At 50.2% G+C, this 15,622-nt stretch overlaps 1 protein-coding gene across 3 annotated transcripts in view; it reads left to right on the forward strand.

Annotated features, from left to right (window-relative positions):
- LOC110501783 (KAT8 regulatory NSL complex subunit 1-like protein) overlaps positions 1-15,622 on the forward strand; it is a 28,404-nt gene that overhangs the window by 2,929 nt on the left and 9,853 nt on the right. Inside the window, exons 2-6 of one of the 3 annotated variants that reach the window (XM_036959136.1) lie at positions 2,641-2,776; positions 3,409-3,579; positions 5,595-5,707; positions 8,031-8,217; positions 9,440-9,578. In XM_036959136.1, the coding sequence (XP_036815031.1) occupies positions 2,641-2,776; positions 3,409-3,579; positions 5,595-5,707; positions 8,031-8,217; positions 9,440-9,578 (746 nt within the window). The remainder of the gene's footprint in view (positions 1-2,640; positions 2,777-3,408; positions 3,580-5,594; positions 5,708-8,030; positions 8,218-9,439; positions 9,579-15,622) is intronic. The other 2 variants (XM_036959138.1, XM_036959137.1) reach the window with 2 other exon arrangements.

Consider the following 15,622-nt stretch of genomic DNA (forward strand, 5'->3'; position numbering starts at 1 on the left):
AGGGGGGGGGGGGGGGGTGATGATTTGTTTGACAGGGCGGAGGGGTGGTTTGGGTCTGGCATCATCCTGGCAGCAGCAGTCTTGTCTTTGTTGGAGCCCCTGTCTCCTGCTGGGTAGAACAAAGAACGGTTCCTATTCTATTCATTCTATTTCTATGGGGTAGGATGGTCTGTCTCTGTGGCCTTTCATTAGCTCCTTCATGGGGAGAGGTTATGGCATGCACCTCCCCTGGGAATATCTCCTCTTCTGAGACTGGATGGGGCCATTTTTGGCCCCTCTTCCTGCAAAATGTGATAACGATGGTTACAAGGATAAAATTGGGAAGTCAAACTCTTGATTTCTGTCCTCTTTCAGTTCCACTCACATATGTTCATAATTTGATGTTGGAGTTACTGTGGCAGACTAGGATAAATATTTTAAAGTGAAATGAGGGGTACACCTTGTAACCAGGTATGGGCAACTTTGATGGGAGTGGGGGCCACAACAATCTGAACTCCTCATGGCCGCAGTGGCTTATGGGTCTGTGTACCCACATCCACATGCAAACATGCAGTCAGAGCTGGCCCTAGCCTTTTGGGGTCCCTAAGCAACATTGTCTGCAATTCTAAAAAATAAATCTATAGGGTGGTGAGAAATGTTTGCAGTCACTCTGAGTGAGAGTGACTAACAAAATCAATGGTGGCCAACCCGGTCAATAATTGGAACATGATTACTGTAAGTTTAGGTAGCTGCCCACTAGAGCAGAAGTAAAACATTTTTTTTTAATTAATGACAATTTACGGGTATTATTTAATGAAGCTGCCAGTTGAGGACTTGTGAGGTGTCTGTTTCTCCCACTCCTCTTTCTATTCTGGTTAGTGCCCGTTTGTGCTGTTCTGTGAAGTCGAGTAGTACACAGCGTTGTATGAGATTTTCAGTTTCTTGGCAATTTCTCTCATGGAATAGCCTTCATTTCTCAGAACAGGAATAGACTGACGAGTTTCAGAAGAAAGGGCTTTGTTCCTGGCCATTTTGAGCCTGTAATCGAACCCACAAATCCTGATGCTCCAGATACTCAACTAGTCTAAAGAAGGACAGTTTTATTGCTTCTTTAATCAGAACAACAGTTTTCAGCTGGGTTATTAACATAATTGAAAAAGTGTTTTCTAATGATTAATTCGTCTTTTAAAGTGATAAACTTGGATTAGTTAACACAACGTGCCATTGGAACAAAGGAGTGATGGTTGCTGATAATGGGCCTCTGTACGCCTATGTAGATATTCCATTCAAAACCAGCCGTTTCCAGCTACAATAGTCATTTACAACATGAACAATGTCTACACTGTATTTCTGATCAATGTGATGTTACTTTAATGGACATTTCTAAGTGACCCCAAACTTTTGAATGGAAGTGTATATTATTTAAAATAGTAATTTTGCGGGGTTTGATCCATGGGCCATCCCAGCTGTAAGCTTTACTTTATGCCCAGACATACAACTAGAGAAATAAGTGTTTAAGAAAGCAGAGCTTAGTTAATACAGACAGGCTGGCTTTTTCCTCAGTTGGGATCAGGGCTGAAAACAACCTGTGTGTAACTGCAAGAGTAAAGAAATGCACCAGCAGTATAGAACCGCTCCAGTGCCGCTGTGTATTTATCTTTGTTGAGCTGGCCTGGCAGAGAGTGGCTGGGGGGGGGGTGGTGTGTTCCATTGGGCGGCAGCAGTGTCTCTGGAGAATGGAGATAATGCCCAGGTCCTGTGGGCTGTTTGTTTATGTTGCAACCCGAGAGGGAGGGAGGAAGTGCCTCTCCTCTCCTCGGAGACGGCTTGACTGGGGATGGGGGTGGCAGCTTTTTACACTTTTACGTTGTGGATACGTTCCACCACCTAGCCTACAACTCAGGATGTCAAAAGTCATTTTGTCACTTTCCTTACTGTAAAATTAAACCAAACTTGAAGTGTTCTTAGTTTTGAGAGGCTACAGTGTTACAGCATTGGGCCTGTGTTTGTTCGCGTGGGGGTCTATTTATGTCTATGCCGCACCAGTCACCAGCCGACCCAGCCTGTCTGATGAAAAATGTTCCCTTTAGTTGTCCACTCTAAGTGGCTTGCTCCTGGCATTCCCAGGGTTGCTACATAGAGCCATGGTAACTAACCTAACTGGACTGTGGAACTGCCTGCACTACAGTAATAGTGGAACGCAGTCAGAAGCTCCATGGAAACCTACACAGTTTTCTAATGATTTATTTGTGGCCTAGATATACTTTATACTCAACAGAATAAGAATAAAGCCCCCTCATCTGCCATATAATAAGAAAAAGCTGATATGCAAAAGTAGCATTTTCATCTAGTGCTTTATAATGTAGGTCATAGTGTTTGCTATTTGTTGACGGTACTGTGTAAATATGAACCATATGTCCTCAGCCTCTGTACTCTTGTTGTGCTGGCCTATTTATGTTATAAAGGTCAGTAAACCTACACACACTCCAACCGTTCAACCTGTTTCAAGGAAAAGGTTGTCTTTTTAATAGATGGATGGGAAATAAGAAAAAAATGATACAAAACCTACAGATATTATGAATCTAGAAAAATATGGAATTGATTGTCTGGTCATATGCTCTTTCTACCTCTCTCTTTGTGTCTGTCTGTCTCCCTCTCCAGTAGGTGTGAGTGGAGGTGGCAAAGGGAGAGGGCTGAGGTGGGCAGCGGGTGGACCTGGCTACAGCTGCATGTGGCAGAGCTTGAGGGACGCATCCAACAACTGGGGGACCTGCACAAACAGATCACCTCCACCAAGGTAAGGCCCAGTTCCATAGGCCCCTAGTGAACCCTGGCCCACACACACACACACACACACACACACAGAGAGGACTCGATCCCCTAGGCTCTAGACCAGGCAGGGGGGGTGAGGTTGTCATACGCCTGTCTGTCACTTGACTTTGTTTTCTATCTTCTGTACAAAGCCTTCTGAGGTTTGACTAGTTAATTAAAGGTTGTGTTTTAGATAAGCAGGTGCAGCATTCCTCCTCTAGTCAGCCTCTGCCCTTTAATAATTAGATGCGCCTGTGTGTGTGTGACATCACAGTGTGGACCTGTTCTTGTAAAGTGCCTGTGGTGTTTTTAATCTCTCATTAGTTTTCCCAGATCTAATTCACTCATTGTCAATCAGCTCTCATCAGCAGTCATGACATCCCTCTCCTCCTGCTGTCCCCAGACAGCTGTAAACACCATGACCTCCCTCACGACCTGTCCTATGATCATGTGTGAATTAGTGGGGGCCGGAGGCACTTCATTGGCTTATAGTAATGGCTGGAATGCTTTCAAGCACATGGTTTGCATAAGCCATATGAGCCGTCCTCGCCTCACCAGCTTCATTTGGTGTATGAATATGCCCTTGTGGCGTTGATAGTAGTGTGTTTGTGGTCTCAGGGGGGTGTGGTCTTGGCGGATTCCCAGCCGATGACAGACGGGCAAATTCAGCAGACGTTACTAACGGAGACGGCAGGGCTGCCGTTCACATCGAGGGGCAGAGACCCTCCCTCCGACACGGAGAACGAACCCAGCAGCCCCACACGCCTCCTCAGGAACATACAGAGACAGGTACATTTTTACTTTTTATTTAACCTTTACTTCGACAGTAACATTGAGACCTAAACTCAGCCAAAAAAAGAAACGTCCTCTCACTGTCAACTGCGTTTATTTTCAGCAAACTTAACATGTGTAAATATTTGTATGAACATAGCAAGATTCAACTGAGACAAACTGAATAAGTTCCACAGACATGTGACTGACAGAACTGGAATAATGTGGCCCTGAACAAAGGGGGGGTCAAAATCAAAAGTAACAGTCAGTATCTGGTGTGGCCACCAGCTGCATTAAGTACTGCAGTGCATCTCCTCATGGACTGCACCAGATTTGCCCATTCTTGCTGTGAGATGTTACCCCACTCTTCCACCAAAGCACCTGCAAGTTCCCGGACATTTCTGGGGGGAATGGCCCTAGCCCTCACCCTCTGATCCAACAGACGTGCTCAATGGGATTGAGATCCAGGCTCTTCGCTGGCCATGGCAGAACACTGACATTCCTGTCTTGCAGGAAATCACGCACAGAAAGAGCAGTATGGCTGGTGGCATTGTCATGCTGGAGGGTCATGTCATGATGAGCCGGCAGGAACGGTTACCACATGAGGGAGGAGGATGTCTTCCCTGTAACGCACAGCGTTGAGATTGCCTGCAATGACAACCAGCTCAGTCCGATGATGCTGTGACACACCGCCCCAGACCATGACGGACCCTCCAAATCGATCCCGCTCCAGAGTACAGGCCTTGGTGTAACGCTCATTCCTTCTACGATTAACGCGAATCCGACCATCACCCTTGGTGAGAGAGAATTGCGACTTGTCTGTGAAGAGCACATTTTGCCAGTCCTGTCTGATCCAGCGACAGTGGGCTTGTGCCCATAGGTGATGTTGTTGCCGGTGATGTCTGGTGAGGACCTGCCTTACAACAGGCCTACAAGCCCTCAGTTCAGCCTCTCTCAGCCAATTGCGGACAGTCTGAGCACTGATGGAGGGATTGTGTGTTCCTGGTGTAACTCGGGCAGTTGTTGCCATCCTGTACCTGTCCCGCAGGTGTGAAGTTCGGATGTACCGATCCTGTGCAGGTGTTGTTACACGTGGTCTGCCACTACGAGGATAATTAGCTGTCCATCCTGTCTTCCTGTAGCGCTGTCTTAGGCGTCTCACAGTACAGACATTGCAATTTATTGCCCTGGCCACATCTGCAGTCCTCATGCCTCCTTGCAGCATGCCTAAGGCACGTTCATGCAGATGAGCAGGGACCCTGGGCATCTTTCTTTTGGTGTTTTTCAGAGTCAGTAGAAAGGCCTCTCTAGTGTCCTATGTTTTCATAACTGTGACCTTAGTTTCCTACCGTCTGTAAGCTCTTAGTGTCTTAACGACCGTTCCACAGGTGCTGCATGTTCATTCATTGTTTATGGTTCATTGGACAAGCATGGGATGTTTATTTTAAACACTTTACAATGAACATCTGAAGTTATTTAGATTTTTCCGAATTATCTTGAAAGACAAGGTCCTGAAAAAGGGACGTTTATTTTTCTGCTGCGTTTAAGTCTCTTTTTCAAATGAGTCCTGTAAGGGTCCAATGATATATGTAATGATTTAGCATTAGTTATGTCACAAAGATTGGAGGGCTTTTTAACCCAGCAAAGTATCAAATCCAAAATGTTGATTAGTCAAAAGGACTAAAGCAGCCGTTACTGCTGTTTCCTGGTTTAGTGGTTAATCACGCACTGCAATCTGTGAGAGTCTAGCCCTGCTGCTGTTAATAGGACAGCTCCACTCCCAGTACATCTCTGGTTTTTATGTAGGGGGAAGTCTGGTTGTAGTGCTGCTGGCCTTTGTCTTCTTGACTCTAAGGGGTTGTGACTGGACATTCTCCAACCAGAAAGCCTCACTTCACATTAGATTACAGGTCTGGGGAGTCGGAACATATCTACCATACTGCTTAGCAGGTGGTAGATCTATAGGCCTATATGTTTCAGTTCAGTAAATACTGTATTTAGAGTATGATCTGTTGTTGTCCTTGTCCCCACAGAGTGCCCAGCTGAGCCAAATCGTGAACAGCCTGATGCCTCCTCTGAACCTCTCTCCTTCCTCCTCTCCCATCTCCTGCAGGTGGAAAGGACAGAACAAGAGAGTCTTCAGCAGGTAGACCCAATGAGCCCCACCAGCCCACATTGTCATTTCCTGCGCAGTTTAGTTTATTAGGATCCCTATTAGTTGTTGCTCATGCAGCAGCTACTCTTCCTGGGTTCCAGCACCTATGGTAGTTGCGTGGCCAGTGCAGCCAGTACAGTACAGCTCGGTTTGGCCCGGTAGTGTGAAAAAGGTAACCTTGACCCAGGATCATGTAAAAAAAAAAAAAAAAAAACGATATTCCAACAGTTTTCTGTAATTAGTCCGCTACACTTTGCTAACGACGGTGCAATACTGTGCAGCTGTATTCATCAACCTGGCCAAGGCTTTCGACTGTCAATCACCACATTCTTATCGGCAGACTCAACAACCTTGGTTTCTCAAATGACTGCCTCGCCTTGTTCACCAACTACTTCTCTGATAGAGTTCAGTGTGTCAAATCGGAGGGCCTGTTGTCCAGACCTCTGGCAGTCTCTATGGTGGTGCCACAGGGTTCAATCCTCGGGCCGACTCTTTTCTCTGTATACATCAATGATGTTGCTCTAGCTGCTGGTGATGCTCTGAACCACCTCTACGCAGACGACACCATTCTGTATACCTCTTGCCCTTCTTTGGACACTGTGTTAACTAACCTCCAGATGAGCTTCAACGCCATACAACTCTCCTTCCGTGGCCTCCAACTGCTCTCAAATGCAAGTAAAACTAAATGCATGCTCTTTAACTAATCTCTGCCTGCCCATCCAGCATCACTACTCTGGACGGTTCTGACTTAGAATATGTGGACAACTACAAATACTTAGGTGTCTGGTTAGACTGTAAACTCTCCTTCCAGACTCACATTAAGCATCTCCAATCCAAAATGAACTCCTCTTCTGCACATCCATCACTCCTGTGTTTAATTGCTATATTGTAATTATTTCGCCACTATGGCCTATTTATTCCCTTACCTCCCTTGTCCTACCTCATTTGCACACTTTGTATATAGTCAATAATACAATAGAAAAAGTCTGTTTATGCCATGTGTAACTCTGTGTTGTTGTTTGTGTCGCACTGCTTTGCTTTATCTTGGCCAGGTCGCAGTTGTAAATGAGAACTTGTTCTCAACTAGCCTACCTGGTTAAATAAAGGTTAAATGAAATAAAAATAAAACAGTTTTTCTCCTGTAATAATTATAACTACTGCTCCCAGTTCCACTGTTGCTTACCACGTCAGAGGGTCAAAGAAAATAGAAATCAGGCATAAGTTGTCAATCAAAAGCCAGATCAAATGGTTTTCTATAAAGAATAGAAGGACTTTGTGGAATTTCAGTCACTGTTCTGTGGATTACTGAGATGCCAGAAACTAGATCCTGTAGGCAGGGCTGTTTTATTTTAATTTAAATGAGAGTGACATTATGGTTCCTGGACAGCCCTGTTTTTAGGCACAACCACTCCCTCTAACAGGCTAGGGTTGTGGAGTTCTTTGGGTGGTACCAACTACCCTCAAGGGTGCTGTACTGTAGGACTTCACAGAGTTGCTGTTTTTATTTCTGTCACAGGCAGCACAGCATAGTGTTTTTATCTAAGAAATGTAAAGCCTGATTCAGAGGACAGGGAGGTGGGGTCTAGGAGGGCCAAGGAGGTTACTGTGATCTGGCAGGATAATGAACAAAATCATTTCACTTCCTGTAACCAAGGGAAGCCTGTCCCACCAGAGCTGGAAATAACAGGCCCCCAGTGAGTGTTGGACTAGCAATGTTCTAAAGCCAGTATCTGCTAGTCTAGGTACCAAAAATGGAACCCTATTCCCTACTTTTGACCAGGGCCCATAGGGTAGGAAATATATAGGGTGCTATTTGTGCTGAAGCCCTACTCTACAGCCCAGAGAGGACCTCAGATCTCCCATCCATCACTAGTGATATTAAACATGCTCTAGCTATCCTTAAAATAACCCTTGGAAAGGTTTTACAATGTCCAGCTATGATTTGGATCAGTCATTAAGCTCAGGTTCCTACTTCCTCTTGCCCCCTTTTTACTCTCAATAAAAAGTCTTCACCTACCCTGTTCTGATCTGACTCCCACGCTGCCATGGATGTCATGGAATACGGATCATATCTGACTGGAACACTGGGTTGGATTGTTTGTGTTTTGCGTTGTTTTAAGGGGATCTGGGCAGCTCTCTATCAATAGAACTGTTGCATTTGTGTGTTGAGTGAATAAAGTGCTGTGTGTTTAGTGACTTAGGTTGAGTTTCAAATGGCACCCTATTCCTTATAGTGCACTACTTTTGACCAGAGCCTCTGGGTGCCATGCCATTTGGCCCATATACTAAGTGTCCCCTCTGTTGTTCCCTGCAGTGGCCTGGTCCTGGGAGGATATGACGCCTTCTCCCAGAAGGCACCCAAGAGGAGGAGAGTGAACCGCAGAAAACAACACCTCCTCCAAGTGGACGCCACCTGTGTCTCAGCCCGCACCCGACCCCTGGTGATCTATCACAAACCACCACTCTTCATCAACACCCCCCACACCAGCCACAGACATCAGGTAGCAACCCTCAACACTACCCACACGAGCCACAGACAGCAGGTAGCAACCCTCAACACTACCCACACGAGCCACAGACAGCAGGTAGCAACCCTCAACACTACCCACACCAGCCACAGACAGCAGGTAGCATCCCTCAACACCATGCGCACACACACACACACACACACACCTGCTGCCAATAATGAAATGTCAGATGATTGACGTATACTACATTTAAAGAAGGATAAGAGAGTAAATCAAGCTGGCCTTATTTGTTTATGCAGAGGGACTCATCTTGACATTGGAGAATGAGTTATAGAAACTCTTGCATATTAGTGTTTTTGTCTGTATAAATAATGTATAAATAAAAACAGGGATGATATTAACTCTTTGAGAACAAAGGTTTACTAACCTGTGAACTGCTGGCTTATTTAAAGTGGAGTATTAATTGTAGCTGTAGTCTTTGGAAAGGGACCCTGTGCTGTGTGTCTGAGATGTTATAGTCTCATCATGGTGCTGTGAAGAGCTCTCTCCAGCAGTTTAACAAAACACAGAGTGGAGCAGTTCATTTTAATGTGACACCCTCCATGACAGCTATTCCAAACCCTTGATTTAGTCTGTTCTGACTTCTAAATATCAACCTGCAACACACTGCCTATAAGGCTCTGTTCAAAAGTAGTGCACTATATAGGGAGTAGGGTGCCAATTTGGAACACATCCAGTCAGTGTATCCATCTCTCCAGTCCTGCTACTAATCCTCCAGTTTCTCCCCACCAAGCCACAAAGCGAGCCAGCCAGGGACACCTCACTCTAGCTGATGTTATTACAGAGGAAGGCAATGTGCCAAGCCTACTGAGATTTTAATGGAGGAAAGAGAAGAAAGCTGTTCACGACTTTAACTAGTTTCATTAGTGTGATTTAGCCGAGCGACTGGCTGCTCCTCCAGGTCACAGTGACTCACAGCAACCGCATAGTAAGGCTGAATGTTAGCAGAGCTGAGAAACCAGCTGAGGGGGGGCTAAGTCACGTCTGTATGTTTAAACATATACACACATTCCCCTGGGTCATTTCTTTGCTAATGAGTTTGTGGTGGTCGTTGGTAACTCTCTGATAGCAATAGGCTACTATCTTCAAGAGCCACAGGTGGTTTGAGTTCATAAAAATGTCCTGCATTAAATCAGTGGTATCCACACCTGGTCTTGGGATGTAAGTTATTCTAGAACTTTTCTCTCTCCTGTAGGACCCAGCCTCCCTCTGTCTCACCTGTGCCTCCTGTGATCCCCTGGCACTGTGTTCTGACCCAGCCTGCTCCTCCAGCAGCTCCCTGACCTCCAGGACCAGTCACACTATACTACACCCTGCTCTCTGTCTCACCCCAGGTAGGCACATCTCTCACTGTGCTGGACAGACATTATGATATTGTATGTGCTATTGTGTTAAGCTAACTTTACTGTACCACACCCTGTTCTCTCTCCCCTCCGGTAGGCACATCTCTCATAAAACAGCATAGCTATGGAAATGTCTGCTTCGGTTAACTAATGCAAGTGATTACTGTTGTGTTATAATTACTGTTGAGCTGTATGCTTCAACTCTTTTGTCTGGAAATGGCTATAATATTCTGATGGTAGGTAGATGAGGGTGAAGGGTACCATACAATACTTTACTTCATTGTTCATTTACATTGACCAAGATAGGTGTGAAAATAGAATACAGAACAGTGTATTCTGAGAAATGATTTAACAGTAATTCTCTTTGGCATCTTACTGGGGTACTTTCACAGCAGCATGCTCTGAGTCAGCCAGTCTAATCATTAATCTACTGTTGCTCCTCGCTGCTTGCTCTGTTGGCTATTCCCTGCAGGGAGGTTAATGATCCTAAACAATCCCAATGATCCTCGCTGGGCAGAAGGGAGGGGTTCTGTGGCAGTGAGCCGTGGCTGGAGCTATGGGCTGGCTAGAGGGGCTGTGGGCACTGGGCTGTGGCTGATGAGGAGAGCACTGTCTTAGAGCCGTAACTCACACAGCTCCAGTCGATTTCCTGTCAACCTGAATATCACCCCACGGACATTGATTGAGCTAAAAACAAACAACACAAACACCATAAGAATATTCTACTGACAATTATTATGTGGAAGATCGCCATTTCTCCTTTTGCCACCATCTGTGGGTTTGGGTTTCGTTTGCTGTAGGTGGGAAGGGAGGAGATGTTGTGAGAGAGGGAGATGGTAAGGGAGAGATGTTAGTGTGTGTGTGTGTGTGTGGGGGGGGGGGGGGTGTGTGATGTGGTGTTTGTGGAGGCAATGTATGGGGGCGATGTGGTGGGTGTGTGTGTAGCTTCGATGTGGGTGTGTGGGGGGGTGATATGGGTGTGTGGGGGGGTGAGGTGTGGGAGGGATGTCTGGTGGGGGTGTGTGTGGGGCGATGTGGGGGCGATGTGATGTTGGGGCAGAGTGGTGTGGGGTGGGGGGGGTGTGTGTTGGGGTGGTTTGTGTGTGGTGGGTGTGTTGGGGTGGTGGGTGGTTGTGGTGTGTGTGTTGGGGTGGTGTGTGTGTGTGTGTGTGTGTGTGAGAGAAGGGGTGACGGTGTGTGAGAGAGGGTGACTGTGTGTGAGAGAGGGGGCGACGGTGTGTGTGTGTGAGGGGGCGACAGTGTGTGAGAGAGGGTGACTGTGGGTGTGTGGGGGCGATGTGGTGTTGGGGCAGTGTGGTGTGGGGTGGTGTGGTATGGTGGGTGTGTTGGGGTGGTTTGTGTGTGGTGGGTGTGTGTGTTGGGGTGGTGTGTGTGTGAGAGAGGGGGTGATGGTGTGTGTGTGTGTGTGTGTGAGAGAGGGTGACGGTGTGTGTGTGAGAGAGGGGGCAACGGTGTGTGAGAGAGGGGGCGACGGTGTGTGAGAGAGGGTGACTGTGTGTGTGAGAGAGGGGGCGATGGTGTGTGAGGGGGCGACAGTGTGTGAGAGAGGGTGACTGTGGGTGTGTGGGGGCGATGTGGTGTTTGGGCAGTGTGGTGTGGTATGGTGGGTGTGTGGTGTGTTGGGGTGGTTTGTGGGTGTGTGGTGTGTTGGGGTGGTTTGTGTGTGGTGGGTGTGTGTTGGGGTGGTGGGTGTGTGTGTTGGGGTGGTGTGTTTGAGGGGGCGATGGGTGTGTGTGTTGGGGTGGTGTGTGTGTGTGAGGGGGCGACAGTGTGTGAGAGAGGGTGACTGTGGGTGTGTGGGGGCGATGTGGTGTTGGGGCAGTGTGGTGTGGGACGGTGTGGTATGGTGGGTGTGCGGTGTGTTGGGGTGGTTTGTGTGTGGTTGGGGTGGTTTGTGTGTGGTTGGGGTGGTGGGTGGGTGTGTGTGTTGGGGTGGTGTGCGCGTGTGTGTGTGAGAGAGGGTGACGGTGTGTGTGTGAGAGAGGGGGCCGGTGTGTGTGTGAGAGAGGGGGCGACGGTGTGTGAGAGAGGGTGACTGTGTGTGTGTGAGGGGGCGACAGTGTGTGAGAGAGGGTGACTGTGGGTGTGTGGGCGCGATGTGGTGTTGGGGCAGTGTGGTGTGGGGCGGTGTGGTATGGTGGGTGTGTGGTGTGTTGGGGTGGTGTGTGTGTGAGAGAGGGGGTGACGGTGTGTGTGTGTGTGTGTGAGAGAGGGGGCGACGGTGTGTGAGAGAGGGTGACTGTGTGTGTGAGAGAGGGGGCGACGGTGTGTGAGAGAGGGGGCGACGGTGTGTGAGAGAGGGTGACTGTGTGTGAGAGAGGGGGCGACGGTGTGTGTGTGTGAGGGGGCGATGGACTGTGTGTGAGGGGGCGACTGTGTGAGGGGGCGACTGTGTGTGAGGGGGCGACTGTGTGTGAGGGGGCGACTGTGTGTGAGGGGGCGACTGTGTGTGAGGGGGCGACTGTGTGTGAGGGGGCGACGGTGTGTGAGGGGGCGACAGTGTGTGAGAGGGGGCGACGGTGTGTGTGTGTGTGGGGGCGACGGTGTGTGTGAGGGGGCGACGGTGTGTGTGTGTGTGAGGGGGCGACGGTGTGTGTGAGGGGGCGACGGTGTGTGTGTGTGTGTGTGTGTGGGGGCGACGGTGTGTGTGAGGGGGCGACGGTGTGTGTGTGTGTGTGAGGGGGCGACGGTGTGTGTGTGAGAGAGGGGGCGACGGTGTGTGAGAGAGGGTGACTGTGTGAGAGGGGGCGACTGTGTGTGTGTGAGGGGGCGACTGTGTGTGTGTGAGGGGGCGACTGTGTGTGTGAGGGAGCGACTGTGTGTGTGTGTGTGTGTGTGTGAGGGGGCGACGGTGTGTGTGTGAGGGGGCGACGGTGTGTGTGTGAGGGGGCGACGGTGTGTGTGTGAGGGGGCGACGGTGTGTGTGTGAGGGGGCGACGGTGTGTGTGTGAGGGGGCGACGGTGTGGGTGTGTGTGTGAGGGGGCGACGGTGTGGGTGTGTGTGTGAGGGGGCGACGGTGTGTGTGTGTGTGTGTGTGTGTGTGTGTGTGTGAGGGGGCGACGGTGTGTGTGTGTGTGTGAGGGGGCGACGGTGTGTGTGTGAGAGAGGGGGCGACGGTGTGTGTGTGTGTGAGGGGGCGACTGTGTGTGAGAGAGGGGGCGACGGTGTGTGTGTGAGAGAGAAGGGCGACGATGTGTGTGTGAGAGAGGGGGCGATGGTGTGTGTGTGAGAGAGAAGGGCGATGGTGTGTGTGTGTGTGTGTGCGTGCGTGTGAGGGGGCGACGATGTGTGTGTGTGAGGGGGCGATGGTGTGTGTGAGAGAGGGGGGGCAACTGTGTGTGAGAGAGGGGGAGACGGTGTGTGAGAGGGAGGGGCTATGTGGTGTGGGAGAGGGAGAGATAAGGGGCGACTGTGTGTGAGGGGCGACTGTGTGTGTGAGAGAAGGGCGACGATGTGTGTGTGTGCGTGTGAGGGGGCGATGCTGTGTGCGTGTGAGGGGGCGACTGTGTGTGTGTGTGTGTGTGAGAGGGGGCTACGGTGTGTGTGTGTGTGTGAGAGAGGGGGCTACGGTGTGTGTGAGAGAGGGGGCTACGGTATGTGTGTGTGAGAGGGGGCGACTGTGTGAGAGAGGGGGCTACGGTGTGTGTGTGTGAGAGGGGGCTACGGTATGTGTGTGTGAGAGGGGGCGACTGTGTGTGAGAGAGGGGGCTACGGTGTGTTTGTGAGAGGGGGTGACTGTGTGTGAGAGGGGGCGACGGTGTGTGTGTGAGAGAGGGGGCTACGGTGTGTGTGTGTGTGTGTGTGTGTGTGAGGGGGCGACGGTGTGTGTGTGAGGGGGCAACAGTGTGTGAGAGGGGGCGACGGTGTGTGTGTGTGTGGGGGCGACGGTGTGTGTGAGGGGGCGACGGTGTGTGTGTGTGTGTGAGGGGGCGACGGTGTGTGTGTGAGGGGGCGACGGTGTGTGTGTGTGTGTGGGGGCAACGGTGTGTGTGAGGGGGCGACGGTGTGTGTGTGTGTGAGGGGGCGACGGTGTGTGTGTGAGAGAGGGGGCGACGGTGTGTGAGAGAGGGTGACTGTGTGAGAGGGGGTGACTGTGTGTGTGAGAGAGGGGGCGACTGTGTGTGTGTGAGGGGGCGACTGTGTGTGTGTGAGGGGGCGACTGTGTGTGTGTGTGAGGGGGCGACGGTGTGTGTGTGTGAGGGGGCGACGGTGTGTGTGAGGGGGCGACGGTGTGTGTGAGGGGGCGACGGTGTGTGTGAGGGGGCGACGGTGTGTGTGAGGGGGCGACGGTGTGTGTGTGAGGGGGCGACGGTGTGTGTGTGAGGGGGCGACGGTGTGTGTGTGAGGGGGCGACGGTGTGTGTGTGTGTGTGTGAGGGGGCGACGGTGTGTGTGTGTGTGTGAGGGGGCGACGGTGTGGGTGTGTGTGAGAGAGGGGGCGACGGTGTGTGTGTGTGAGGGGGCGACTGTGTGTGATAGAGGGGGCGACGGTGTGTGTGTGAGAGAGGGGGCGACGGTGTGTGTGTGAGAGAGGGGGCGACGGTGTGTGTGTGAGAGAGAAGGGCGACGAAGTGTGTGTGAGAGAGGGGGCGACGGTGTGTGTGTGAGAGAGAAGGGCGATGGTGTGTGTGTGTGTGCGTGTGAGGGGGCGACGATGTGTGTGTGTGTGCGTGTGAGGGGGCGATGGTGTGTGTGAGAGAGGGGGGGCAACTGTGTGTGAGAGAGGGGGCGACGGTGTGTGACAGGGAGGGGCTATGTGGTGTGGGAGAGGGAGAGATAAGGGGCGACTGTGTGTGAGGGGCGACTGTGTGTGTGAGAGAAGGGCGACGATGTGTGTGTGTGCGTGTGAGGGGGCGATGCTGTGTGCGTGTGAGGGGGCGACTGTGTGTGTGTGTGTGTGTGTGTGTGTGTGAGAGGGGGCTACGGTGTGTGTGTGTGTGAGAGAGGGGGCTACGGTGTGTGTGTGTGTGTGAGAGAGGGGGCTACGGTATGTGTGTGTGAGAGGGGGCGACTGTGTTTGAGAGAGGGGGCTACGGTGTGTGTGTGTGTGAGAGGGGGCTACGGTATGTGTGTGTGTGAGAGGGGGCTACGGTATGTGTGTGTGAGAGAGGGGGCTACGGTGTGTGTGAGAGAGGGGGCTACGGTATGTGTGTGTGAGAGAGGGGGCTACGGTATGTGTGTGTGAGAGGGGGCTACGGTATGTGTGTGAGAGAGGGGGCTACGGTGTGTGTGTGTGTGAGAGAGGGGGCTACGGTATGTGTGTGTGTGAGAGAGGGGGCTACGGTGTGTGTGTGAGAGAGGGGGCGACTGTGTGTGAGAGGGAGAGATGAGAGCTTCAGGTTTTGTCCTGCTAATCTTGCCCTGACAGGCAGGAAGCACAGTGGTGGAAGTTTGAGGTTTGCCATTGGATTCAGCACCACTTGTCCTGTTCAGCCCTGCAGCCTTAAAGCTCACACTGTGTATTACGATAAGCTCTATGTAATTATCAGCCCCCCAACATGTTTGTTCTTCTAACAATGAAACAGGGCCATGACATAGACGTTGATTGTCTGTAGAGCTGGTGAGAGAGCATTGAGAAGGAATACATTTAACCTAATGGGACTGATAGTTAAACATAATGCTGGCTTGTTGTTATAGGCAACTCTCTAACCAAGCCTTTTAATCTTATGGGGGGGTTTGACGGATGGCTTCAGACGAGGGGAATCCCTCGCTGTTGAGTTAAAGTGGAACTGACAGCATTTTAACTAGTTTGCAGATATGAAACAGACAATCATAGTATCAGTCAAAAAGATACAATTCCCAGTTTATGCTACAAAACCAACTTTATAAGAGGTTTTAAAAATAGGTTCTATTTGACTCAACATTCCATGACGTACACTAAGGCTTGGTTTCAGAGAGAAATTGAATTTGTCTGTGTAGACTCTTGTCTTTGGATGAGACAGATGATTTTTTTAGGTTTTATTTGCTGCAGTGTCTGTTAATTGTCCAAACGCACACCCGCTTTCCCACTCTAT

Source organism: Oncorhynchus mykiss, chromosome 22 (genome assembly GCF_013265735.2).
Source record: "Oncorhynchus mykiss isolate Arlee chromosome 22, USDA_OmykA_1.1, whole genome shotgun sequence".
NCBI classification, from domain to species: domain Eukaryota; kingdom Metazoa; phylum Chordata; class Actinopteri; order Salmoniformes; family Salmonidae; genus Oncorhynchus; species Oncorhynchus mykiss.